This window comes from Hesperophylax consimilis, chromosome 28, assembly GCF_061612785.1.
Source record: "Hesperophylax consimilis isolate HC1 chromosome 28, BYU_Hcon_1.0, whole genome shotgun sequence".
NCBI lineage: Eukaryota > Metazoa > Arthropoda > Insecta > Trichoptera > Limnephilidae > Hesperophylax > Hesperophylax consimilis.
The window spans coordinates 24,672,806-24,699,768 of NC_142863.1; the positions used below are offsets into that span (position 1 = coordinate 24,672,806).

A 26,963-nucleotide genomic window follows, 5' to 3' on the forward strand; every position below is an offset into this window, starting at 1 on the left:
GGTGGTGAAGATTTCTTGGATGCCAAGGCAACTATAATGTACAGATAAAATTTTGAAAGTCACCTCTTTCTCTTCTTACTTTTAACATTGGTAATGTTAGTTCCTCGAGTCTATCTTCATATTGCTGGCCTTTGAAAAGGTCGGTATTTTTGGTTGTCATATACTCACTTATTATACTGGTACATACTCACCTCATTTGTATTTTGCTTCGCTATACTTACGCTTTGATTATAGTATGAGTGATGGCGTAAAAATTGTCTATACATATTAAACTTACATATAAAAATATGCAATATTAGTAATTATTATATTTACACAGTTTGAATGTACAAGAAACCGTACAGTTATTCCGCAAATTGCGCTATTCTGATGCACGTTAGACGTATATCAAAATACTAAATGACATATTTTATTCAAGAGACATGCGAAGCATCTGGTGCCAAATAAGTTGTTATGTGGTTGCCTCCAGAAAGTCGAAATGGTACGCGAATTTAGCTTTAGTGCAGGTCTATTTATTCTGATGCCGGTGGATGAAAATGATAACGACCAATTTTAAAAACAAACAAAATATATTTAACAGTTCTTTCTTACTTACAAATAATACAGTGCGGGAAACATCACCATATAAACAAATAAAATAATTTTACAAATGTCAATTGATCATTCCTTGAAGAATCCTGACCGCAAGTAGAAATCACCTCCACTCACCGATTTTCTGCTGTTTACTCCAGTTCCTGATGCCAAAATACTAGACATGCAAAGTAAGAAAAAAGTTCTTATTTCCACTGTTCGAGCGGGTTTATTGCTTTAGATAAACTATGGCATCTCCAATTGGGGTATGTTGCGTCTAAAGGGTTTGAGAAGGATATGTGGAAGAGGAAAGTGGGGAAGTACCTGGCTATTCAGATCTGATCACTAAACACGGCTAATTTATACCACTCTGAAAAGTGCTGCAAACATAACATATACCAGATATGATTTGAGATGTTCACGGTCAAAGTATTATCACATATTATGCTGTGTTGCACTTCCTCAAAGTGGCTAAAGAGGTAAACTTTGTAGTTTTTGGTATTCAATACTTGACGGCTACACCAAAACTAAACGCCGAAAATCACAGTAATTAAAATAATTATACTGAAATACCGGCCCTAAGAAGATTAACGCGCGCAACACAGTATCTCTTCAACATACATAAACACACACTTCACCACAGTCTACACATCTGCCCTGATGGTGGACACTGTAAAGCTGTCCGAAACCTTTGGCTAATTCCCAAAAATAAATCACGATAATAACATATAATACAATTTCTTTAGGTCAATTCGAATTTGCAAACCTTTGGATTCGTAATCAAAGATCTTCACCACTCGACAACAGAGGTCTTCTTCTTTAAGGTAAAGACGTTAGATCGTGAATAAAATATATACAGTCACAAATGTTTCATCAAATGAATGATAATTATGTGGTCACCGAATGCCCTCTCCATTCATTCCCCGGCGGGATTGATGAGGTTCACATGGCGACGCCTGAGGCCCTAGAATGGCTCGCAGACCTAGATGTCCCCCTCTGATCACCCCACCATACGAAAGAAGAATGATAATTATTTCTAATTACTTCCCACCATGACATTAGCGCATCTATTACACGGCTCATCTTCAAGCTTAGCCGTGAACCTCCTGCAACGTCCGCACTGCAATTTATCAACTTTCTCCACACTCAACACCCACTCCTCTTCGTGAGCTTCAGCCTCAGTCAAAACAACTTCCGACACTTGTAAAACTTCACACAACTCCCCGGAATCACTCCTCTCGCCCCCTTGCATTGTGAGCAACCTATCATACAACTCCGCCGTAGCCCTGATAGAAGCTGTATACTCTAAACTATTTAAACCAGCACACTTCTTATTCAAATCTTTCCTTATATCGGTAACAGATTCCATTAACATGTCAACAAATAGACGATTCCAAATTTCTTTCGGCGGTTCAAAAACAGTCTTAAAGAACGCTTTACCATCGTTCAACGGGTGATGACTCCAAACCTCTTCGACAAAATGCGGAATAATCGGCCCCAACGCTTGGCACAATGATACCAAAACATTATGAATAACAACTTGACAACCCGTACGTTCCGCAGAATTTTTTCCTTGACAATACAACCGATCTTTTACAATGTGGCAGTAAAATCCTGATACTTGATTGGTCGTAAAATGAAGTATGGACGTGCAGACTTTGTTGTATTGCATGGTTTCGTAATGCGCATTCAGCTGCGTCTGAAAGTTGTGCAGTTCGTGAAGCATGTACGAATCTACGTAGCCGAACTGTTGGGTTTCTGTTAACGTGTGTTGTTGCAAGTCACTTATGGCGCCGAGTAAGAATTTCATGAGTAGGCGCAGTCTGGATATCTCGGAGTTACTCTCGGCCATTATGTTGTCGCTGATGATGACTTGGGCATTCTGTGTACCGTGGCTGGCAACCCACCATCTTGAACAAATAAAAAATTATCATATTAAACTTTCAAAACACCGCGAGCCATCTTTAATATAATGTCAGGCACAAAAGGGAGTTGAGGTTAAGATAAGACGGGGGGTGACATACAAAATATTTTCTTTCAAATATGTATTCCTTTTCGTGATTTAAATTTACAGTCTGACAAATAATTGTATTAAAAATGAACGGCGCTGCAATCATTGAGGACAGGCTTTGGATGGTTATTCCAAAACTGTCCGCCGATAACCACATAAAAGAGGATTGACAGTGGCAACACAATGTCGATTCTAGTCGGGAAACATGCCAGATGCACCCAACATTTGTATGCAGTTGACATTTGTGACATGAGAACGGGTCGTTTCTACGAATCTTTATTGATTTTAACATCTCGGCTGAATCGGTCTGAATAAAGCACAAAATTAATTATCATAATACTACAAACCTCACTGTATCGATACCGTAAGCGGGATTCTTGTTCAGGTTTTTGCCTCCTTCTATTATCAGCTTGGGATCCACCACATTCCCCACAGATTTGGACATCTTGCGACCCTTCGAGTCCACCGTGAAACCATGGACGAACATACTCCTGAGAAAGGGAGAAATTTTTTAAATTTATTTTATTCGTAAGAAGCAAACAGCTTTTATACACAATGTCCAGATACTCGTAGTACAAGAGTCGATTTAGTATAATTTGTGTTTTCGTTTTCGACTAAAACAAGTCCAAAGGTGGAATTTTTGATATGATGCTAGTCTGATATGACAATATTACGCATTAGGCAGGAATATTTCACATTACTTACCCTTGCAATAACAACCGAAATTAGTATGTTTGATTATTGAATATTATTACTTGTAAGGAGCCTTGCCAGTGAGGGCCACGCTGGTGAGGAGGGAGGACTGGAACCATCCGGTGCACTGGTCCAGCCCCTCCAAGTACAGGTCTGCTGTGTGCCCACCCAACACCGAGGACCAGGTCAGGCCGCTGTCCAGCCAGATGTCCATGATGTCCTTGCCCTTCACCAGGCGCTCCATAGAGGTGTCGTTCTCCCGGAGGAAGTCTGCGGAGATGATGCGATCGTCCACCGCGTTGTTCCACCAGCTGTTGACGCCCTGCATGTCCATCCCGTCGCAGACTCTCTCCACCAGATCTCTGAAAGCAACGCGTCACTTGTTAACTAACTAATGGAGTGGTAGATACAAAGGTACAATAACCACTCGAGCGATAGCTACCCAAATTTGAGTACGTGATTTTTATGAATTTAAAATTAAAACCTAAAAATATGGGACAGACAGTGAAATCTAGGTGGATTCATTGGCTTTAACCACTCAGAACATTAGAACGTCAAAAGACGTAAATATGATAATAGCGGTCAAGACATTAGAACGTCTTTTCACGTAAACGCGCGAGATTTTACAAAAATTGATTTATTTCCATCACTAGTATACGGATTCCCATGATTTAAAAAACAGAGTATCGATAATGAATAACGCTACGCGTCTGTATTCAAGAATATCTATGGAACGTAGAGGTGCATTATCTAAGCCGATTGAATCTGTCATCTTGTTCGTTCATAATTTATTGAATTTCTAAATAATTTATTAAAAATATTTTAGTTTGGACGGTTAATATTTTGAGGTGACTAATAGTTTTTAATTATATTTCTTCAATATATAAAGTGTTATTTCTTTATGATACTCAGAAAAAAGTACATTTTTCAAGGCTTTGAAATAATGGTAAGCGATTTTTACATATTTTTGACGTTTTCATAAAATGTATATTTAGAAACGCAAATATTTAAGTATAACAACACAATGCGATAGTGGATTTCATAATCTTTCCAAAACATTTTTTTAGAATGAGGCTACGTTTCCCAAAACGTGAGTTATGAAGCTTTTAGCAAAACTCGTAAATAACACAAAAATTATCACGTTTTGACAGTTCTCAAAGGAACACATAATAAATAAAAGTCTTTGTCTGAGAGGTTAAACCACACTAAGCAATTTCATATGTTTCTGTATTAATATTTGGAGGTATGATTTTTGTAAGGAAATCCGAAATCACTCGAATAAAATTATATCAGCAAAAAATATAAATATGTAATTCGATTTATGTATATAAAACTCATTTGTGAAATCATTCAGAGCGCTAGATACTCTCTCTAGATACTTTTGCTCCGGTTAAAGATCTGTGCTCTTTTTCACATCTGGGCCAGCACCTTTCAAAAAAATTACTCAATAAATAGCACAAAAGTGGCTTGGGAGGTGTCTGTGACTGAACTCTCCATAATTCCAAAATGAATCAGGTTCTCACCTGGTGATCAGAGCCCTATCGCCATCATAGACAACGGGGATGGGGACTCCCCAGACCCTCTGCCTGGAGATGCACCAGTAGGGCCTGTTCTGCACTTGGTTGGTGAGGTTCAGTCGGTACTGTGCACTGCTGGAGGCGGGCAGGATGGTCACATCCTTTAATGCAGTCTGCGGAAACAACACACACATTTTATCCTTTTCTTTTCACTACGCTGAACTACATTGTGTCTATATAATATTATGATGTAATATACAACACTGCCGCCATGGTTGAAAGCACAGAATCCTCCTCGAGAGTCCCAAGGATATTGTGTTTTTACTTATGATGGCAGAATAATACCTCAGCACAGGTTCTCCTAGTTAGGTGTTCACAAAACACTACTACATACTAACCTATTTATATAGGTACATTTTTTACTAACATTTTCTGTATATTATTATCTGTGTAAACTGTGATCATCTGTCAAATGTATGTGCGAGACTGGAAATAAATAATGTCACATAGTACATGTCACTCTAATTACCTGACACTATTTAACATTATACACTATCTCCCTTACTTATAAATGCGTAAAAAAAACTTATATTTAAGTTTTTTTACTTAGTAAATATTACACGGCGCATAAGGTCAGAACAGTGAAAAACTTGACCACGGCGTTTGTATTGTTCAAACGGTCTCAAACCAGGCTCAAAGCTAGCTAGCACCAACGTTGAGCCGCCATGTAAGAATCTAATTAGTAAGACGATATCTACGCAAAGCGTATCAGCGTGTATCTGAAGGATTTTAACCAGCGATTCCTGAGCATATTTGTAGTAAAAACAGAAAGAAGGGAGAAGCATCCTCACCAGAGCCTGTTCCTTCAGCTTGCCCGTGTCGACAAACCACTGACTGGATGCCCTGACGATCAGCGGCTGCTTGGTGCGCCAGTCCAGCGGATAGGGGTGAAGGAAGGGGCCGCTGCGCAGGACTCGGGCCCCCAGTCGCTCGATGACTGCGCTCTGGCCGTCTTTTAGTGCCAGTAGACCGTCCAGGCTCGAGCCAAAGTCCGAGAAGCGACCGTCTTCATCCACGTAGCAATGCTGAAACAATTATATATAATACTATTTACCCTTAACTACCTACCCCCAGTCTCACAGACACCAGCAATATTATTTTTGTCAATTTTCTAACTACGCATTTTTACTTTTCGTGCCTGCGCTCTTCGAGGACGCACATGCAAGCGTTTGCATTCGGCGAGCAAAAAATTTCTCGTCTCCGGTCTGAGAGACCGAGGGTAGGAAGTAATTTTTAGTTGCAATTTTGGAAAATAACTACTTTTTAATGAAATTTGTATATTTATGCATAAGTAGATTATTGAATTTATGAAAATTAGTAACGAGAAGTTCCTAATTTATGTTTATGTGATCATGGATCTCATTTTCAAAACACATTGATTTTTTTCATTTATTCTTGAGTTTATGAAGAGATTTGATTTATCTAAGAAATACTGTTGATTTTTTATGTTTCTATAATTTTAATAAATAGAAAAAACCCTTAAAATAATTAGGATTATTTCAAATTATCTCCCACTGCCATAGTTTTTTTGCGAGAGCGATATATCGCCGATGTCTCACAGACCAAGGGTAGGTAGTTAAAATAGAGTATAGGTAGTTAAGAGTTAATTATTAAAAGAGTCAGAATAATAGAAGAGTATGTATGAATGTGAATGAGGCAAGAAGTGTGTGCCAAGAACGAGTTGTTTGGCGGTTCGTCCTCTCAGCCAACCCCTGCGGGAAAAAGGCTTAATGGTTAGTCAGTTAAGATTTTGAGCAAAGGAACATGAACATTTACATTTTTATTTATATAAATTATAGATTTTAAAGCCCTCACGATTTTCATGTTGTTTTTTAGGGCGACCAGGAAATCCTCAGGTCCGTGGGCCGGTGCCGTGTGCACAAGTCCCGTACCCTTCTCAGCCGACACGTGGTCGCCTTCCAGGAAGGGTAGGGTGACTCCGGTCCTCAAGGGGTGGTGGTACAAAGCAGAAGACAGGACAGATCCTGCAAAAAAGGGTTCAAATTGAATTCATTGCATAAATAAACACATTTTTTATGTGAATATCGCACTGAAAGAATGTTCTATCTAATGAGAACATGGAATGATACGAAATTGAGATTAACCCCTCCGGTATTTTTATGTACTTCATGGTACAAACTGAGACAGACTCATAAGTCTTCCTTCTCCTTTTGTATTATGGTGAGATATATGATTTAAGCAGAGTTAGAAAGAGGCAACAACATGCTTTGTATATTTATCTAAAAGTTTACAATTCACTTCCAAACAATTGTAATACATTCCAAAAAGATAACGACAGTAAAATTTGTTTTTATTTTTTAATGATAAACTAATGTTTATAAGACAAGGTTTTTTGCATAGCATAAAAGATAACAAATAATTGTAAGCAATAATTAGTCGCCTGAAATACATATCAATACAAATTGAAAATATCTCCCGAGTAAAAAATAAATGCCGCCAACGTGGTTATTGCTTATAATTATTTGTAAAATTTGTTATTTGTTTGCGAGAGATTTGTCAAATCTCTGAAAAAAGTGAAGTGATAATGAATAACCTTAATAATACTAAATACATAAGATTCAGCTCAACTATAAAAGGACAACCTAGCACACCATACACAATAAAAATACACAAGCTTAATTTTAATTCCGATATTATTGATTCTAACTGCAACTGTGAAGATTTGGAATGTGTGAAAAACATCAAATATCTAGGTATTATTATTAGAGATGTGCCGATTATGACTTTCGCCGACTAGCCGACTAGCCGATTAGTCGGTTGTAATAAGACCGACTAGTCGGCTAAGCCGATTACGGTTTCGGGGATAGTTCTAGGTACCCTGAAATGTCGCGCATGGCCAAAGTTTACCTCTGCTGTCCCGCAAGTTCTGTTTACAGTGAGAAGCTGTTCTCAGAGGCCGGAAACATATATGAAACAAAAAGAAATCGATTGCTACCAGAAAGGCAGAAGCTTTAGTCTCCTTACATCATAATTTACCCTTAATTAAAAAATATAAGTTATAAAAAATATAAGGAGATTATGATATTTTTGGTTGTCACAATTGTGACTTTGATTTGATTAGATTATGTAGGTATGGTTATAAGAAATATGTTTTTTTTGTTTTTTTTTTGTTTTTATCAAACAGTTCAACATTATATATAATATATACATATATTACTGTGCATCTTGTACATACAATCTTGATTTAATACATATAACTGAGTTTGTTAATTGAAAAAATCTACTTTTTATTTTAATAATAAGAAATACTTATAAATGTTCATTGAAGATAAGAAGATATTATGTTGTTTTTTATGTTAATTAGGATAGATACTAATTTTGTTCAATAAATGTCATAATTATGTTTTCTTTACAAGCAAGTAATTTTAAAAAGTGATTACCAAAGGAAAGATTGCTTTACATTTTTTAATGTATAAGACTGATTATAAAAAGAAAATATATATAATCAAGGTTTTTATTTCATGTAGTTCCCCCGCATTCATATTATTGAGAAATACATACAACGTAAGAAGCCGGATAGTCGGCGCTCTTTGCCGATTAGTCGCCGACTAATCGCCGACTACAATAGTGGCCGGATAGTCGGCTTTACCGACTAGTCGCCGACTAGTCGGAACATCTCTAATTATTATAGACAATAACCTTAAGCGGAAATATCACACCGAAAACCTTTCTATTTTATTTTTTTTTTTTAATTTTTATTCCAGATCTCGGGGAGGGTGGTGCAATCCCACGAGCTCCATATTATACATAAGGGTAAGAAAATTGATATACATATTCTTTGCATTAAGAAATATAATTAAACAACAAGACCTAAGAAAAATATATTTCGGATGGTGATTGTCATCTTAACATATGGTTGCATTGGTCGGGGAGCGTCAGGTAGAACAATTTTAGGTCCGCTTGTGAAGGCCCAGAAATCCGTTATTAAAGTCATTTTGCGTAAACCCTATAGATACTCTAGTGATCAGCTCTACATAAAATTTAATGTACTTGATTTTCGTCAAAACTTACATAAAAATGGTTATTTTTCACGTACACAAAAATCTAGAAAATCTAGATAAAATTGATCACAAATATATCACAAGAAGTCACACCCGAAAGGATCTCGTGGTCCCAGGGAGCAATACGGCAAAGTATCAAAAGTCGTATATATATCTGGGACCGAAATTATATAATATAATCCCCCAAGAATTAAATATTAAAAAAACTTAATATATATTCAATTTGGATAAAAGAAAAAAAAATTAAAAAAAACTTTTTTTGCACTTTAATTTTACAGAATAAATTTTTAGCAATTTAAACAGCATTTGGTTCCTTAGAATGGGCAATCTGCCGCTAAGAACTAATATTGACCTACAATTCATAATAACACTTGTACTTATTTTTCATATACTTATATGTACAGTTTTTTTATGCTTCCGATTTTGTTGTCCGGGTTAAATCTTCCCCATAGGAAAAACTAAACCCTTCCACTCACTTTTCCACAAATGATCAGCTAGTCAATCAACACTATGCAAGTGCATTATATAAGTAAAATAAATACAAAACAATACAAGAACAACAACACGTCAACTCACCAGAGATCAAATGGGAAAAAAAATTCACCGACTCCAGATATTTTCATATCAGAGGGTTCGGCTCAGTAGAACTTCTAACAGGGCCTATAAATCCTACTGATCCCTCAACATAAATATTTAAAAAATCTTTCGTTATCCTACATGTATTCAAAATGACCGACTTTTGCATCTTTATATATAAATTTTTTGATAGATCTAATACGCCTAAATTTTTAATGAGAGAGCTAGGTATAATGCCAGTAGCCGAAATAACAAATGGTAATATTTTTATAGTCTGAGAATGCCAAATTCTTTTTATTTCGTTTCCTAAATCTGTGTATTTTCTTATTTTTTCATTTACAGATTTTTGAATATTACAGGAATTTGGAATAGCGACATCAATGATATAAGTTATTTTTTTAATTTTGTCATGTAAAACTATATCGGGTCTATTATGACTAATCGTTCGGTCTGTTAGTATAGTTTTATCATAATATATTTTATAAAATTCGTTTTCTAAAAATGAATTTGGTTCGTATTCATAATATGGTACTATATTACGGCAGTCAATCAAGTTATGTTTAATTACCAAATTTTGGTGAATTATTTTTAAATTATTTTTTTGCAATATTATTATTTTGTCATTTTTGCTATATACATGTATCGAATATAATGTAATAAATAAAAATAAAAAATAAATATCATGTTTATGTAATTAAATTAAGTTAAGTTAAGTTTTTTAGTTTTGTATAAAGAGGTATTTCTAGGGATGTGATTTATTTTTGGGGTATGTTGTGCTACCTCATTTTTTAGCCAAATTTCGTAAAGCATTACAGTTTCCATCATCAGCCCACACATCAGCCCACACATCAGCCCACACATCTGCCCACACATCTGCCCTAATCATTGGCTAAAGAAGAAGGTAGCGCAACACGATTTCGTTCAAAATTTTAATATGTACATATTTTTAATTGCAAATGTAGATTTGTACTAAAATTTCTGCTTTCAAAAACAGTACTTTATTTTGAAATACATTTAAAACAGCGAAATCTCTTTGAAATTGAATGCCAAGTGGGAATATTTCATAACATGATATCATTTTGTCAAGGTCTGAGGGATCAATTAGCACAACAGTGGTTTGGAAGGTGTCCCTTACCTTCGAAGGAAAATACCTCCTGGTAATCAGTCTCCAGCGCCTTGCTGAAGTCCTCAAGGAGAGAAGTAGCCACGATGAGAAGCTGCCCATCATCAGGATGGCTCTGAGACTTGACTGCGGAGTAGCGCAAGCTTGGTGAGTAGCAAACGGCCTGGTTGCCGACCAGAGACCAGGGGGTCGTGGTCCAGATCACAGCCGAGAAGTTGGCACTGTTAAATGAGTATTAAACTTGAATGTTAGTTTTACCAATACAATGTTTGAAAACCCCCTCATGCTTCCAAGATAACAGGCAGCGTTAGCATGTGTAAAATGGAGTTATTTACAAAAGTCTCAGAGGAAAGCTGGTATTGTGTAAGCGATGAAACCATAGAAGAGCATTGTGGGCGTGTTTGTGTGTCCAAAGCAAGGTCAATTTTTTTTTTTAACACTGTTAAAATGAATCAAACATTTTCAATTATAACAGTACCACACAAGAGTTCCAACTGTTCCCAATGACTATGGCATCCCCAATTGGGGTATTTTGTGAGGCAGAAGAAAGTGGAGAGGAGAGAAGGAGATGGGGAATAACCTGGCTATTAAGATCTGGTCACCAAACATGGCTAAAGCCATTTCAAATATGTTTTGATTCTGAATGGTGGTCTTTCACCAGGGCGATACTGAAGGTATCGACCACTCTGAAATATACCATATATTATTTGAAATGAATAAATTGCGGGATAATATGCCGGGCTTTGAACTTGTGACCTCCACATTCGCGGCTAAGCATCGTAACCAATCAACTATGGAGGCCGTCAAATGCCGTGTTGAACAAGTAATCAATTATAATGACCTGCCTAGGACCTAGGAGTCGAAAAATCTCGGCCATATTTTGACAGAAGGTCAAAGTATTTCCGCTTATAATAAAATCCAAATAAATGGAATATTTCTGAATGTATCCGAAACTAAAAACTTTTTTTTAAAGGTGATGAAATACACTTTCAAAAATTATTATTGGTAATAAACGTGTGATTTTAGATATATTTATATTAAAAAATAAATAAAAATGGCAAACTTAATGTTTTTTCTCCCTACAATTACTGATAACAAAAAAATATATAAAAACACACATATTTTATTGGACAAGTGTATTACAAATGTTTCTGTCGTCTCGCTTCTTTGGAGTTTTATACATATAAAAATAATTCACAAAGTTTCATTAATTTTTTTTCGCTTACGTTCGGAATATTTGGTTTCATGGAGGTGTACTTTTAAGTTCTTCTATGGTTAGCTTCTAGATTTTAATATATAGCATTGTGTTTTCTCTTTCTAATACCGATTTCAAAATTATATTTCTTACCATGACAATAAGGGATATACATCGATTTCTGTGAGACCATGCAAGTTGTTCCCAAAAGCGAACAAAGGGTTAAAGGGTTGAAGGGTTAAAGAATAAAGAAGCTAGGTAACGTCGAGTACCATCTTGGATGCAGGAAGGTATGTGTATTGTGTTAAACAGATGAAATAAAAAACTTACTCGGGAGCCATTGCTTTAAGTTGCTCCGGAACATTGACCAGTGGAAGCTCCAAGTAGACCTGAGTGCTCTTGTGGTGTGGGTCATATTCCAACTCTGCCTCAGCCAGTGCACTCCTGGAAACGCAAGGTTAGTGCAATTTGATCAAAAGCTGAAAAGGACTGAGAGTTGGCCTTTAACTTATCTTCGATTGCATGGTCATCAAATATAATGAAGTTTAAAACACCCTAACCTAAAAAGAGTTAATTTTCATTTCCGGAAGAGGAAAGATTCTATAACCAGTTTAACCATCTTCTGACAGGTTAGGTTATTTTAAACTGGACCAGTCTGAAGATGCCTGTTGCAAGATGAAAGCTGTCCAGTGAAATAATAATAGTAAAAATAGATTATAAAGGTATTGAACACATTGGTGGATACTTGCTGGAAAATGTTCGAAAACAGAAATTCGTGATATGACGCACGCTGTCACATGTATTTTGTAAGTTGATTAAAATCAGTATTAAAAATATATTGAATTTGGGTGACAAATGGACAGGCTACATTCTACTACAATACAAAACATGACTTCTCTGTCCATTGTATCGTATCACATCACCGACTTACAGACGTATAAGTCCATTGTGTCATATTACATCTCCTATAAAACGACATCAATATACATTGTGTCAGTGAATGTGTTAATCAAAAATTCATTTTAAAATGGAACTACACCACAAATATAATAATAATTATAAATCATTTGTTTCAATATTAGTCTAATTAAAAACTCACCCTGACGATGGAGACCAATAGACGGGCTTCAGGTCTCTATAGATGAATCCCCTCTCGTACATGTTGTAGAACTGTCGCAGCTGATTCTTGACGTAGACCTTGTCGTTGGTGTAGTAGCACTGGTTGTCCCAGTCGGCCACCAGGCCCCAGCGCCGGAAGACTTCGCGCTGCGTGTATGCTGTCTCCACCGCAAACTTGCGCGCCATCTCGCGCAGCTGGATAGCGCCCATCGAGGACTTAGTGATGAGAACCTGAACAATGTATTATATCGATATTAGGTCATTTTTACTAATCATTCTTTTTTTTCTCATTCTTAACCTCTCGTGTGCCGCAGTAGCCGATAGGCACATTATAAAAAAACATTTCTCTGAACATAACTCAACGGTAACCAACTTACTCTCTTTCTCTCGACGGGTAGCACAAGGCCTAGACTGTAGGCATCAGACGGACGTAATCTACACGGACTTCGCAAAGGCATTTGACCGAGGTTTAGGTTATTTAGGTTTTAATCAACCCTTACTGACATTTTTTGTGTCATATTTAAAAGATAGAAGTCAGTATGTAAATATAAATGGATACGACTCGCATAAGTTCGCAGCTCTGTCAGGAATTCCTCAAGGATCGAATCTCGGTCCCATGTTATTCCTTATTCCGATAGATGACATTCAGGATTGCATACGTCACAGATCATGTCTACTATTCGCGGATGACATGAAACTGATGAAGGAAATCGAATCAGATTATGATTATTCGAAACTGCAAGCCGACCTCGATTCAATCATGATATGGTCGGTAGAAAATAAACTTAACTTCAATATTAAAAAATGCGTTGTTATGACTTATAGTCGTTCACAAAATCCGCTATTCTGCCAGTATAGAATGAATGGTGAAGTACTTACACGCGTAAACATCATCAAGGACCTTGGGGTGATCTTTGATCCCAAGCTGACATTTTCAAACCACATAGTCCAGCTTACCTCGGCTTGCTCCAAAACTCTTGGTTTTGTAATTAGAACTTGCAAACAATTCAATAACATAGAAGCAATGACCGCCATGTTCAACGGAGTGGTCAGAAGCAAGCTGGAGTACGCCAGTACTGTCTGGATACCTTATCAACTTAAATACATAAATATGATTGAACAAATTTAACGAAATTTGATTTTGAAATTTGAAATAATGAAACAATTTAAAAAAACATCATCAGTTATTACAAAAATAGAATCAGCTGGCGAAATGCTCAGATTTTTATTTTTACATTATCAAGTTTTTCTTTTATATATTCAACTATCTGATGTGTGCCCGGCATTGCTCGGGGTTATGAATGGTTTGGAGAAAAGATATGAATTTTTAAATTTTATAACCTTCTTGTACCTTTTAAAGTGGAAATATTTTCTTTCTCCGTTGTATGCTCAATCCATTGCAGAGATAAAGTGTTAAGTATTCCTTGATCATCCCAAACTTTTTCTACCGTTCGCATACCACATTGTTATTACTAAAAAAATATATTGTATGGACTTTTATTCGACTCCGTATCTCTTTCCAGTGCAGAGATAATGTGTTCAGTCTTCGTTGAGCGTCCCCAACATATTCTACAATTCAAACCACTCTCTTAACACTCCCGGCACTACTAGGATAAAACTTTTAAATTTTAAGCAATTTTTGAGTCTACAGGGGAGAAACAGTTTTATATTTTTTCCGACAATAATAGATATTATTATTAAATTTATTATTATTCAGTTTATTTGTGAACAAGTTCTGCTGTATAATTATTATTATTTTTTTATTTATTTTTCGGAATAACTTTACTGAGTAAAACCTCAAATTGTAATATTTAATTATTGAAGACAATATTAGCTATTTCTAAACGAAAATCTGAAACAGAAAAATCAGAAAAGGATACGGTCACATCTAGGTGTGTCCCGGCAAGACAAGGGTCCTGGGTTCGCGTCCTAGATGTGACCGTATCCTTTTCTGATTTTTCTGTTTCAGATTTTCGTTTAGAAATCGCCAATATTGTCTTCAATAATTAATTATTATTATGCATGACAGCCGTTTCACCTTCTGAAGGCATTATCATTGTCAACATTCTACAGTTTCTACTGTCAAACTGTCTAAAGTTCTACTATCCTACAGTTTGATATAATCGATACATATTATAAAAGTAAGTGTACAATGTGCATGCCGCTAAAACTCAGAAACGAGTCCCGGTACGATCAAGGGAGTTATATGGTCCATGAAGAAGGTTCCCGTTTTTACCTGAAGGGCTGCTTTTGAAGATATAAGGGTTGGATATTTCGCCCTCTAGAAATTTGTAGAACAGTCCAGAACATTTGAGAGTGTTCGAGAGCATTTCACACAGTTCGGGAATAGTCTGGAACGTTCGTCAAATATCCCAGAACATCCCAAATCATAATGAACTAAAAACAGGATTACAGGCCGTTTCCTGATAAACTTTTAGTAAATTCGTAATCGTGACGATACATTGGTATCTCCAAATAGTATAAAACTACTCTAAAGTCACTATCCGCGACTACTATAATATTATTTACTACTTACATACTAAAATTTGGACTTCACTGTCTGTCCGATTGTGCGCCTAGTTTTTCTAAACTATGCAACCGAGTTTGATAGGGTTTTCACTATAATTTAGAGAATTTCTTCCGGAAGGTTTATATATATTATAATACATGGATATTATATTTATTGAAAACAGAGACGCCGGGTACACGTCAGCTAGTAAAAAATAAAATAAAAATGGATTTTATATTTGATGTAGATTCACCAGTTTCCCGTTTGTACTACGACTTTCCGGACACTGTGTATAGTGTCTTATTTTGTCTTTGCTTCGTTCATATAATATTATGTACATTATATTCCCTTTCTGTAACTCTTATGTTTTGTATAATTGGACAATAATATATAAATAAATAACTTATTTATTTTGAAGTCGGGTGAAGTGAACTACCTTGGGGTCCTTCTTGTCCGCGTTGAGGGCCTTGAGCTCAATGGGCAGCCCGTGACAGTCCCAGCCCGGGATGTAGTGGACACGGCGCCCCCGGACCACCTGGTTGCGGATGGTGATGTCTTTAAGGATCTGAAAAGAAAACAAAATAATCATCATATTTATATATCTACACTGGTGATGGAATGCAGGGCTATTCTTGAAGAACTCGCTGCTATCAATAAAACAACAGGGAGGGTAATGAGCGGACTGACGGACTTAGCAAGGAAAACTATATTACTTTGAAAGATGTGTCAAATCCCAGCACTGGAAGGACCGGAATGAGACAATCCAAGGTACTTATTGAAGCAACTATATGCATCTTCCTTTAACACAGAGACGGTTCCTTGGTACGTACATTGTTAGTAGAAAACATCAATAGGTGCAGAAAATGTGAAGAGGATGAAAAGATTCTGATTCACCTATGGTGCCAATATCCCGCCCTGTTGGGAACAGTGGATCATGTACACATTGTGGAACCAGGAGCCAAATATCCATTGACAACACTGGCAAACAAAAGGGACCGGATTACTGTTATGAGGTAAAATGAGAGATAGCATAATTGGCCCAAGGCCTGAGTGCTTCCGGGAACAATTGGTAAGCCGTCTCCGCTTTAAATAAAATTTTAATAAATTTATCTCTCTGGGATCGCATTACATCTACTACTCCTAGGCACGCTTCTTTTGGTAATTTTTATTAGTAACTGCCGTAATCAATCTTTTGTTAACAGAGTTTCCTGCAATCACTCTTTATTCAAAATCTTAACAAGGATTATTCTACTTACTTTATTAACTGCATGCCCCATGTGTGGGTCTCCGTTGGCGTAAGGGGGACCATCGTGGAGAATATAATCTGGTCCTTTCAAGTTGTCCCTTTGCCAACAGTATAGACCTTCAAAATCTGCAGCCTAGAAAACATAATCATATTAAGAGATTAACTCAGGGGTGAAATGCAGATCACGCCAAACTCTGGGAATTGAATAAAAATGCACTTTCTAGATGAGAAAAGTGTGTAGAAACTCATTAAAAAAAGAATTAAGGCGCGGAAGAATAAATTGAGGGAGATACAGCCGATCAAAGTTTAATAAAATTGCACTTCGCGATCTGAGGGTAAAATTCGGTTTATGGGAGTATAACCGAAATTGAACTTGATTTAGACTAATTTAGGGCTGGGGAATCCGAATCTGAAAGAATTAGGTGGGGGTCGGCACTATTAACTGAGTTATAGGGTTTTGTTTTTGTTTTCAACTCATCTAATACGCGGTGCCACCACCTACTGTCAAATCACTCATCTACGTATTTTCTTTTATTGGAAACAAAACATTGCGCAAACTTTTGAAAATGAAGGGCATAACTTCACAAATCTTTCTTAAAAATCAGAAGCGTGTCCAGCGAGGCTGAAATTTTACCAATGCATTTATGAAATGGGCGATGATTCAATTCTAATGAATATTATGATTGAGAATATTTATAAAAACCTAACCTTATGTATGTCGCTGTCAACTTGAACTCTCTTCGCTGCTTTGTGGCGGGCGGAGTATTCAGTTTTGGGCAATAATATGGTACTTGTGTAGCTGGTGGCCTTTTTAAGAACATTTTGATGTGAATATAATCGATGTTCCCACTTATAAAATCGTAAGTTATTTGCTTTTTTCAAAAACCCGCCGCAGCAAAACGTCAAACCGGCTACAACCATTTTAATAATAATCATAGACAAATGTCTAAAATCTGCACATCTGCAGATGGTCAATAAATTTTCCTGCGCGGGTCTTTTTCCCTTCATTTTTGCCAATGCCAATGTCCTAAAATACAGACAATATTAGTTCAAAATCCTCAAATTGAGAAGAACAATATAACTGTTCCCCACAGGTTTCTTTTAATAATTCTAAGTCAAAAATTAAATCAAATTCTAATTTTTTTTAAATTAAAATTTATTTTAGGGTTTTTTCGGTTTTACGAACGATTGTTCAAGCATAAAAATTGAAATAAGTATATTGCTTCGAAAGAAAACGAAATTGTAATACATTATCCCCTATTATGTTTAAAAATGAAGGATAATCAAAGAAATCGTCATTGTAGAATCCCCGCATATTTCTCAAATCTGGTGCTTCTTACAAAATACCCGGCAAAATAATCGGCTTAAATTCTTATAATTTCCCCACAATTTGGGGAGTTTCCCGCGTATTTCCGGCTACCATGGTTCCGTTGACCGGTGACTAATTTACCACTAATCAAAATATTACCTACAAGCTCAAATATTTTGTTGAAATTTATTATAAACATAAATAAATTTGAATGGTTACGGTATTTTAGAAAAATTTCTCACCCTATTCATTAATTTGGCAAAAGATGTACATTATGTGGATTAAACATTACAATTTTAAAAATACATAGAAGTACGACTATGTCGGAAATGGAACATTTATGAACAGTGTGCCGAAAATTCGAAAATAGTATTTTGTGCGAAACAAAACAATTTGTTTGATCAATATTGATATGAGAGTGGTATATTTATGATTGATATCGTTTTTCGGTTGTCGAGTTAATTTATACTTTTGCATTAATATTATATTGCAATATATCTTGTGTGTTTTACTGGAATTTTTTCATTAAAATGGATAACCCTCTTGGAATAAAAGCAATAGAACCAGGAGAATTAGAAATATTTGTAACAAGTGCAGAACCATCATGCATAGATCTTATTGGAAGCAAAAAGTACTTGTTCATATCGTATGAGAATAGAACATTATGTATTACTTATTAGACATCATTCATTAATTTAAAGTGTAATTCTAGTTGGGTTGAGTGGCACCATCGCTTCCAAAAACTACATCAACAAGCGGTTTTGGAAGCTGCTAGCTTTTCAGAAGAACTTACAAAAGATGCCTTGATTTCGCATGGAAAGGTTCGGCCATAGTAAATATAAGTTTTTAACATTATTTGGTTTAATATTTAACGTGAATAATTATTGATATTCTTCTTTACTATTTCAGGCTCCTTTATTGGTTCATGAAGCTATATGCATTTCAATTTGGAGACAAAAGATTTTTCCAAAAATCCTTGATCTTGATCCAGATATGTCTCATACATTTTTGCTTTATGCTGTGGTACGTTATCTTATGTGACAATTTTTATTATTTCCTGCTGCAATTAACAAAATAAATAATGTTTTTAATAATTTATTATTGATTTTAAGCTTTATCATGAAACCGTAGCTGTTGGGTTGTTGGAAATCATCCTATTTGACGAAGAAGCATGTTGCGCAATGGCGGACATTTTAGTTGATATTATCGACTATAGTATGGAAATGATCACTTCTCTTATTGGTCTGCTCAAGTAAGTTTATAAACCTTCTAATTACAATAAAACATTTGATTTATTGTTAAGAGCTTGTTATAGAACCCTGCGGAATTATCCCAAATTAACGTTCTTGGATCACATATCACGGCGAGTCCTAGGGTTTATCATCAGAACATGTAAACAGTTTAATGAATCAGATGGAATGATAGCCACGTTCGATGGTGTTATTAGAAGTAAGCTGGAGTAGTCTAGTGGTGTGCGGATTCGCACCAATTACATAAATATGCTGGAACAAATAATACAGAAAAAATTCTAAGGTACATTTATATGCGGAGGCATGGAACTTGTCCGAGGTTCATGTACCACATATACTTACTTGAGGCAACAAATAGATTTAGCTTAGAAATCAGACATTACTATGCAAATCAAAAATGTTTTAATATAATTCATAACTATATTGATAGCCCATTCCTCTTGGAATGCTATGGCTTATACATGCCTGAAAACTTCAGCCGTAGTCCTCGCCACGATTGGTTCAAGATACCACAAGGAAGTGCAACAGATGTGCAAGCACAGCATAGCATAACACAAGGAATGGTGCTGTTGAATGAAATTTCGGAACGGTGGATGTTTTTAATTTTTCTTGAAATAGCCTTAACCACTGGAGCTGTATAATCGATTTGAGCCTCGAGCGCTCGGAAATTTTGAAGCATTTGGTTTGGCCACATTTTGGTAAGCGGATGCTCGTGGGTGTTCGCAAATTGGCCAAAATGTGTCCAAAAATATTCCAATGGTTGAATTTTTGTATAATTATCTTCCCAGATGTCAAGAGTGTCGGGATGAGAAGATTATTCTATAATTGGATGAATTATCTGTTGTACAATAAAAATAAATAAATAATACTTAAAATGGAAATTATTTCAGCTGTGGTTATTTGGAAGACAAAGGAACAAGTGCAGTGCCCAGTGAAGACATAATCAAGGAGCTTTTGTCACAACAGAAGGACTTGCAATTTGATATAGGAATCCGCTGCTTGACTATTATAAGGTGAGCCGTAATATATCTTTTAGTACATAATTCTAAACACTTGATACATCATACTTGGGCACTGTCAGGATGGTTGCAATGTTGCTTCACAGAATTTGGACAATTCATCAAGTTTCAATGTTAATTAGGAAGTTTTGTGTAAGTTCTATTCAAGTTCTGTTATTATTTCAGTTATGTTAAGCAACTGGCCCATAGTGATATAATAACAGAACTTGAGTAGGATTTTCACAGACCTTGAAAATTAATAATGAAATTTGAATAACTGTTTAAATAACAATGAAACAACCCGTCAAATTTTGAAATGTTCAAGATCGTATGTACGATCTGGTGGACATACTCACAAAAAAAATAATGTTTTATAATTGTTTGAAATGTTGTTCAGTGGCCTGGCGCAAGTGATGGACAAGATCCACGTGTCGGCATCTAGCCGGCTGTACGGGAGCCACGACACCCCGCTGCTGCTTGCACAGATGCTGGCCATGGAGCCGTGGAGGAAGCTGGACAAGGATGGGAACACGCTCCAATATATCCGTAACAAACTATATACAGTCTATCTATTTCATAGAATAAAGAATAACAAAATAAGTGCCTTGTGGGCGTGTTTCGTGATCAAATGCAAGCCCATCGCTGCCTATATTTCCATACAAAACTATGTTTTAGAAATTCAAATGGGATGAAGATCTACGATTTCAGGCGAGTGTACATGAGACGGAACGCTGGGCGGCTAGACTAAATGGAACATTTATTTTCATTGAAATTTGTATGAAAGGCACTTCTAGTGTATTCTTTATTCTACAATATTTCTTATGTTGACTGCCTCTACTTTCTTGAGCATAAGTTTCAAACAGCCGTGCAGTGCCCCTCGTTAGAGCAGATTTGTAAAAATGTACTGTGTCACAGTCATAGATAAAAGAAACCAAGGAGATGAGCCATGAACCATCATTGGTATGAAACCCTGCGCGTAAACTTGTTCACCCATACTACTGCATATTGCATCTACATTTTCATAACAACTTTGTTTCTACCGACACACTAAATGCATAACTTTCATTCACTTGGCTCCGTCGCTTTGATAGGCCATTCAGTTTGGACAAATCTCTTAAAATTGACCAAAAATCTTCAAACTTATCATCAGCAAAGAGAGGACATATATCATGCTTTAAATTTCCAGAAGGCAAATGGACATGTTTGAATGCCGATGATAGTGAGATTTGCCGTGCTGAGACTATGTGCTGGCTCGCTCTCTGGAGACTTCTACTGAACCCCGACTTGTACAACCACTATGAAATTACTAACTCTAGGAAAACTGAGTTCTGCAAGGTCAGTCCACTACAATTAATTCTGATCAAGTCAAGCGATAGATAAAGCTTCAATGTATCCATAGTATATTTTTGGTATTGATAACCTATTCGTAGTAAAGATTAATCTAAATAGTGATTTCACTTATAACTTCACCAAATTTTAAGCAAATTTTAAAATTGTATGTGGTTATCTTAAAGTAGATTGAGTGATCTTTGAGTGTGGTTGTGTAATGGATTCTCATTTTATGTCCCGTAGTCGAGTTGAAAATGTCAATGTGGTAGTAATTTAAGTTAAATGATTTTGTGGATCTGCAGCTAGGAGTTATGTTTATAGTTGGTCTTGCAAAGAGCGAGAGGAAAAGTAAGAGACTCTGCTGTCACGATTTGGAATATGAAATGATAGGCATTAAAGAATACCAAGTCTATCAATTGAGTTGTGAACAATTTTCATAACATTATACTTATCACGATCAGACATTGGCTTGGGAATGGGACTTGCTTCATCAGGGCTCCAAGCAAATTCAACTGAGCCTATCCTAACCTGTTCCAACCTATCCCTGTTCCGCGAATCAGGTTTTGTCTTTGTAAATACATACTGACAAACACCACATCTTTATTCCTAACAAACTGAAGGAGAACAGCAGGAGTTGACAAGTCCAAAAATCTCCAAGTATTTTAACGCCATTCATGTATTATATGTATTAGTACCTACTAAGTACTCATAAACGGACCAGACCCAAGGCAAACCAGACAACTACTCGATGGACAGAAACTCACTGAGGGAACTGGTAGGACTACTAACGGGACACTGCCATCTCAAGAGAAATGTTGGGAGTGGAAAACACCAATAGATTCAGGAAATGTGAAGAGGATGAAGAGACTCCACTTCACCTACGGTGCCAATGTCCCGCCATGATGGGAACAAGGCTCAGCTAATATCCAATAACAACCCTGATAAACTTTATTATCAGCGGGACCGGGTTACTGACAAAGGAATGAGGCAAAATGATTGTTTTAAATTTCCAGCTGCTGTATAAGATAACTGACTCCCACATGGACCAGCTGCCTTTGCTGGCGGAGCTGAAGAGGTTCCTTGGCCAACTGGCTCTGATGGACACCTCCTCCCCACAGGCCTCCACCAGCCGACCGCTGCTGGTCGAAGTAGTGCCGCAGGTAAGCAATGTCAACCATCCCGTTTCATCTTCTTCCCCCAGTCCTATTCGGGTCGGGGACAACTAACCTGCGGCCTCCGTCCATCCACCAATTCCCAATCAAAGTCAGTGGAAATGTGGCATCCCAATTTGGAGAATGTTGCAAAGCTGAAGGATTGAGAAAGGGGAAGGTAACTGCGCTGCCGTTGAGGTTAAGTATCTACTCACCAGAGTAAGAAACGCTTACAAGGATGTGTCACCGTATATAAATGAATCCGTTGTTGAAATTTGTAATTATGCTCTAGGTCAACTTTACTAGCCTACATAGGTAGGTATTCATAAAGTTCGTAATTATATTGTCAAAATAGATATATACTAATTAATTGATGCAAGGAAGTAATTTTTTCACAATTTGAGATGGTGTTATCAATGTAGCCCATTACGGTAAAATCATTGGTTTCGTCCACACGACGCCCGCACAACGCGCTGATCCGCTTCCAACTAGCAAATAAATAATTAAGCAGTCAAATAAAATTAATGGAATCAAATATTATGATTACAATATTGTATTCGGGCCTTCCCATCAATGTTCAAGTGTTTTAACTCACTTGCTAGCTGGGAGCGGCTCAGTGCATTATGCAGGCGTCGTGTGAACGAAACTATTGGTATCTAGACCAATTTCATTTCTACCACTGTCAAATGGTATTTTAGGTAAGTATACCTATGCAGTAAAGAATATTATTTGCAGTGATGATAAATATTTTTATAACAATGATGGTTTATATAATAATACTATGCAATGTGTTATAGAAAGGGCTTTAAAATTTTCCTCTTTCTTCACAGATCAAACCTTCCATAATGAAGAGAATCCACAAGAAGTCGAAGGTGGTAGCCAAATCGCAGCTGCAGTACTTCTTCAAGCCCGACAAGATGGAACTCAAGGAGTTGGCCACGGTGTAAATATACCTGTTGCATTTCTGATATACGAAAGCCTCAAAGTCTGATATCCGAAGGGTTAAGTTGGTCATTGAGAGCTTGTGATGTTTTTATTTGTTCCAGTCTGAGCTCTTCTTATGCGAGCGAAGTCCTCGAGCATATGGACGACGGGGGAGCAAAGTGCGCTCTCTGCGGACAGAAGGCGGCTAAAAGATGTTCTCACTGCATGTCCGAATGGTATTGCGGCAGGTAACTGACAACATATTCATTCCTTTATAGTTGAACCAAAAAAATGACCGCTCCCTAGCATCGTACAGATTGAAGCACTGTGGAGGAAGCGAATGTAACTACTAATAAATCATGCCCTAAAAAAATGTATTATATAGCCTATGTTAGCGCTCCATAGATGATCAATGTCAATTGTCAATAGTTACGTCAATTTATGCCATTAATGCGATTAACAATTGCTCGTTTACTGAGGCAAAAGAAGCGATTGACATATTAAACTTTCCATTGACAATGGGATAAGAGATTCATCAGAGAGCTTTTCTATTTTAGGTGGACATTCGAGTGGTTACGAATTATCTATCTAAAAATAATGATTGGATTTTTTGTTCAGAGCTGTTTTCGTGAGAAAATCACCTCAAGGGCGCTTAACAATTTAGTTTATACATTTAATGTATTCCTAAGACTCATAACTTATTACTTGTGGCGTATAACTAAGTTTAATAGCTTTTGACTTATAACTAGTGATTTACAACTAATAACGTACATATATATTATAAAGAGGAGCATCCCGGTGTATAAATTCACAGTTTTTTTCGAGATTGATGTAATTTTGCACACTTTACCTTCAAAACAGTCATCTACGATTTCAAAAAACCATCCCCACCCCATTTTTCCACTCCTTAAAGCAGAATTTTGATTCTTCCTAATTTGGGACATAATTATAGGAAAATGACTGTCTACATCTGATTTCGAAAAACTCTGTGTAAAACCCCCTTAGGGGACTTCAGCTAGTAAGCAATAAATATAACATTTTATTGATGCGTGGGGCAAACCAATAATAAACCTAATGACAAATCAAATTCTAATAAATTTAGAATATTAAAATTCACTGATAAAACAATTCTCTCGTTGAGTGTTGACCGCCTCCTCTCTCCACTCCTGCTGTCTCCCTTCAGTTCCTTGTTGATGAGTAAGCGGTTTTGGCCAACACTCTTTCATCCTGCAGGTTTTCTTCCATTCTCGAATTGAAAAAAAAAAATTATTAATTAAAAGGACGTCACAAAGTGATTTTGCCGTTATTGAAGAAATTAAATAATTGGGAAAATGTTATTGTTTCAGAGTATGCCAGGTGAAAAGATGGCCCAATCATAAGGACATCTGTCATCAGTTGGCTGCCAAGTAATGATTTAATCTGTTGTTTTAACAATGTATCCTTAATTTCTTGTAATAATTGTTTCGAGTTCAATGAACTTTTTTTTATGTTCCAGCATAGAAAAATATGATTTATCCTTCTTTGTTCAATGACTCAAGTAAAATGTGTGTTGGTTATAAAAATAAAACTACATTTTGATAATAATATATTTGTTTCTCTTTTTACATTTAAAAATAGTTTTCTCAAGTTCATCTGGTAAAGGCAACTGTGCGTGTGTGTGACCTTAGAAACCAAATAATAGATAGTTGCGTGGTAGAATTTCAGAGAAATGGGTATATATGCATGTGTGTATGTATGATTGCCATTAAAAGTTGATAGAATGCATTGTCATAGACAATGAGTGTATCTACCGAGTTTCAGCTCGATCGGATGTCGGGAAGTGGGTTGATTTCTACTTCATTCACAAAAACAAAATCGAAATTCAAAAAGATGTATTTAAAAACAAGAAACTAATCCAACACCAAATTTGGTAGTTAACATTACTTCCAGAAAATTTGCTAAATTACTGTGTATATACTACAAAGAAGTGTAAATTGGAGAAGGGATGTAAAATAAAACAAATAATTTTCCCATCAAAATGCTTTTCTTCCATCACATTTACAAAATAACTAATCAATCAAACAAACCATAAAATTTAATGAGGTGTCTGCTCAAAACAAAATGTGCAAATTGCTTGAAAATTGGCATCGCATACAAAACCAATAATTGAAATCACTAACAAACTCTTGACAATACCACCACCTGTACCACAATTACAAACAATTAAAAAAAAAAACAAAAAATTATTTGAAACTGTACAAGAGTCCCAACTGCTCGCAACCAACTGGGGCCAGTGAGACTATGGCATCCCCAATTGGGGTATGTTGTGAGGCTGAAGGTAATGGGGATGGGAAGGAATGGGGTAGAGGAAGGTGGGGAAGTACCTGGCTATTGATACCAAAAACGGCCAAAGCCATTTCAAGCAACGTTTCAATTCTAAATGGTGGGTTTACACCAGGGCGATACTGAGAGTATCTTCCACTCTGGAACGTGTCGCAAATACACTATATATATTTTTTAAATGAGTAAATTACAAATTAAACAAATAAAATTTTGCTGCGCGGGATTTGAACCCGCAACCTCCAGCTTGCTAGTCGATAGTTTGCTGTTTCATTCCATGTATGGACTCAATGGTTTGTTTGATATCACCAGTGGTTCAGATGGGCTGTGGCTATTGAGGATATGTACAGTCTGGCAAATAAATGTAGAAAAAATAGAGGTCGTTAAAATTTAGCTAGATACAATAATAACTTAAAAGGGTGCGAGCAGTTTTTGCTCCAATTTCCCCTCTAACTGCTGTGTCAATATTACTTCTGCAGACTTTACACAGATGGTGCTACATGCAAAAGTTTTAACACTAATTACAAATGAATATTATGCATTTCAAAAAACTTTTAACATGTTCCACTTGAAACCATAATTTTGATCATAAATTGTTATTGCACCCTGCTCCTCGGTTACTTAACTGGCAACACCAAGATGCTATAAAGGTTTGCATATATGTAATTTTAAAAAAGCACTATTATTCAAGTGCACATTTTTCACATTATGTATAAATGGTGTTCAGAAATCAGCAGTACCATCCGAAGCAGATGATTCTACATCATATTCTAAGGAAAATTTATAATATAACTTGTTATTTTTAAGGGTTTTTGTAAGCAAGGTAATAATAGCTTGGGAAGGTGTTTTTTAAATGGATCAAAGCTATTTATTGCAATGTTAAATCAAAATAACAGGTATGTGGAAGAATAGCACATTTCAGCAAAAAATAAAATAAGCTTGAACTGAATGCACTATATTTTTTGTTCCAAAATCGGTGTTGCCGTAGTAATGAAAAAATTACATAGTCGCTCTTTAAAATTTCTACATTTTATTGTCAAAT

General features: G+C 36.2%; 2 protein-coding genes across 2 annotated transcripts; one reads left to right on the top strand and one right to left on the bottom strand.

Moving 5' to 3' along the window:
- Positions 1–781: 781 nt before the first annotated feature.
- Positions 782–17,562, bottom strand: IleRS-m (Isoleucyl-tRNA synthetase, mitochondrial). The gene is made up of 12 exons (XM_089648635.1): positions 17,350–17,562; positions 16,652–16,774; positions 15,832–15,960; positions 12,867–13,117; positions 12,098–12,211; positions 10,585–10,793; positions 6,667–6,836; positions 5,643–5,876; positions 4,798–4,964; positions 3,337–3,636; positions 2,929–3,072; positions 782–2,480 (listed from the first exon to the last, which is right to left on the bottom strand). The coding sequence occupies exons 1-12, from the start codon at positions 17,560–17,562 to the stop codon at positions 1,607–1,609; spliced, it is 2,928 nt and encodes a 975-aa protein (XP_089504761.1). The 3' UTR covers positions 782–1,606.
- Positions 17,563–18,413: 851 nt separating this feature from the next.
- On the top strand, positions 18,414–25,116 carry Zmynd10 (zinc finger MYND-type containing 10). Its single transcript, XM_089648636.1, has 11 exons — positions 18,414–18,581; positions 18,663–18,771; positions 18,860–18,973; positions 19,063–19,202; positions 20,073–20,213; positions 20,596–20,744; positions 21,385–21,533; positions 22,541–22,687; positions 23,509–23,621; positions 23,725–23,850; positions 24,949–25,116. The coding sequence occupies exons 1-11, from the start codon at positions 18,481–18,483 to the stop codon at positions 25,010–25,012; spliced, it is 1,353 nt and encodes a 450-aa protein (XP_089504762.1). The 5' UTR covers positions 18,414–18,480; the 3' UTR covers positions 25,013–25,116.
- The last annotated feature ends 1,847 nt before the right edge of the window (positions 25,117–26,963 follow it).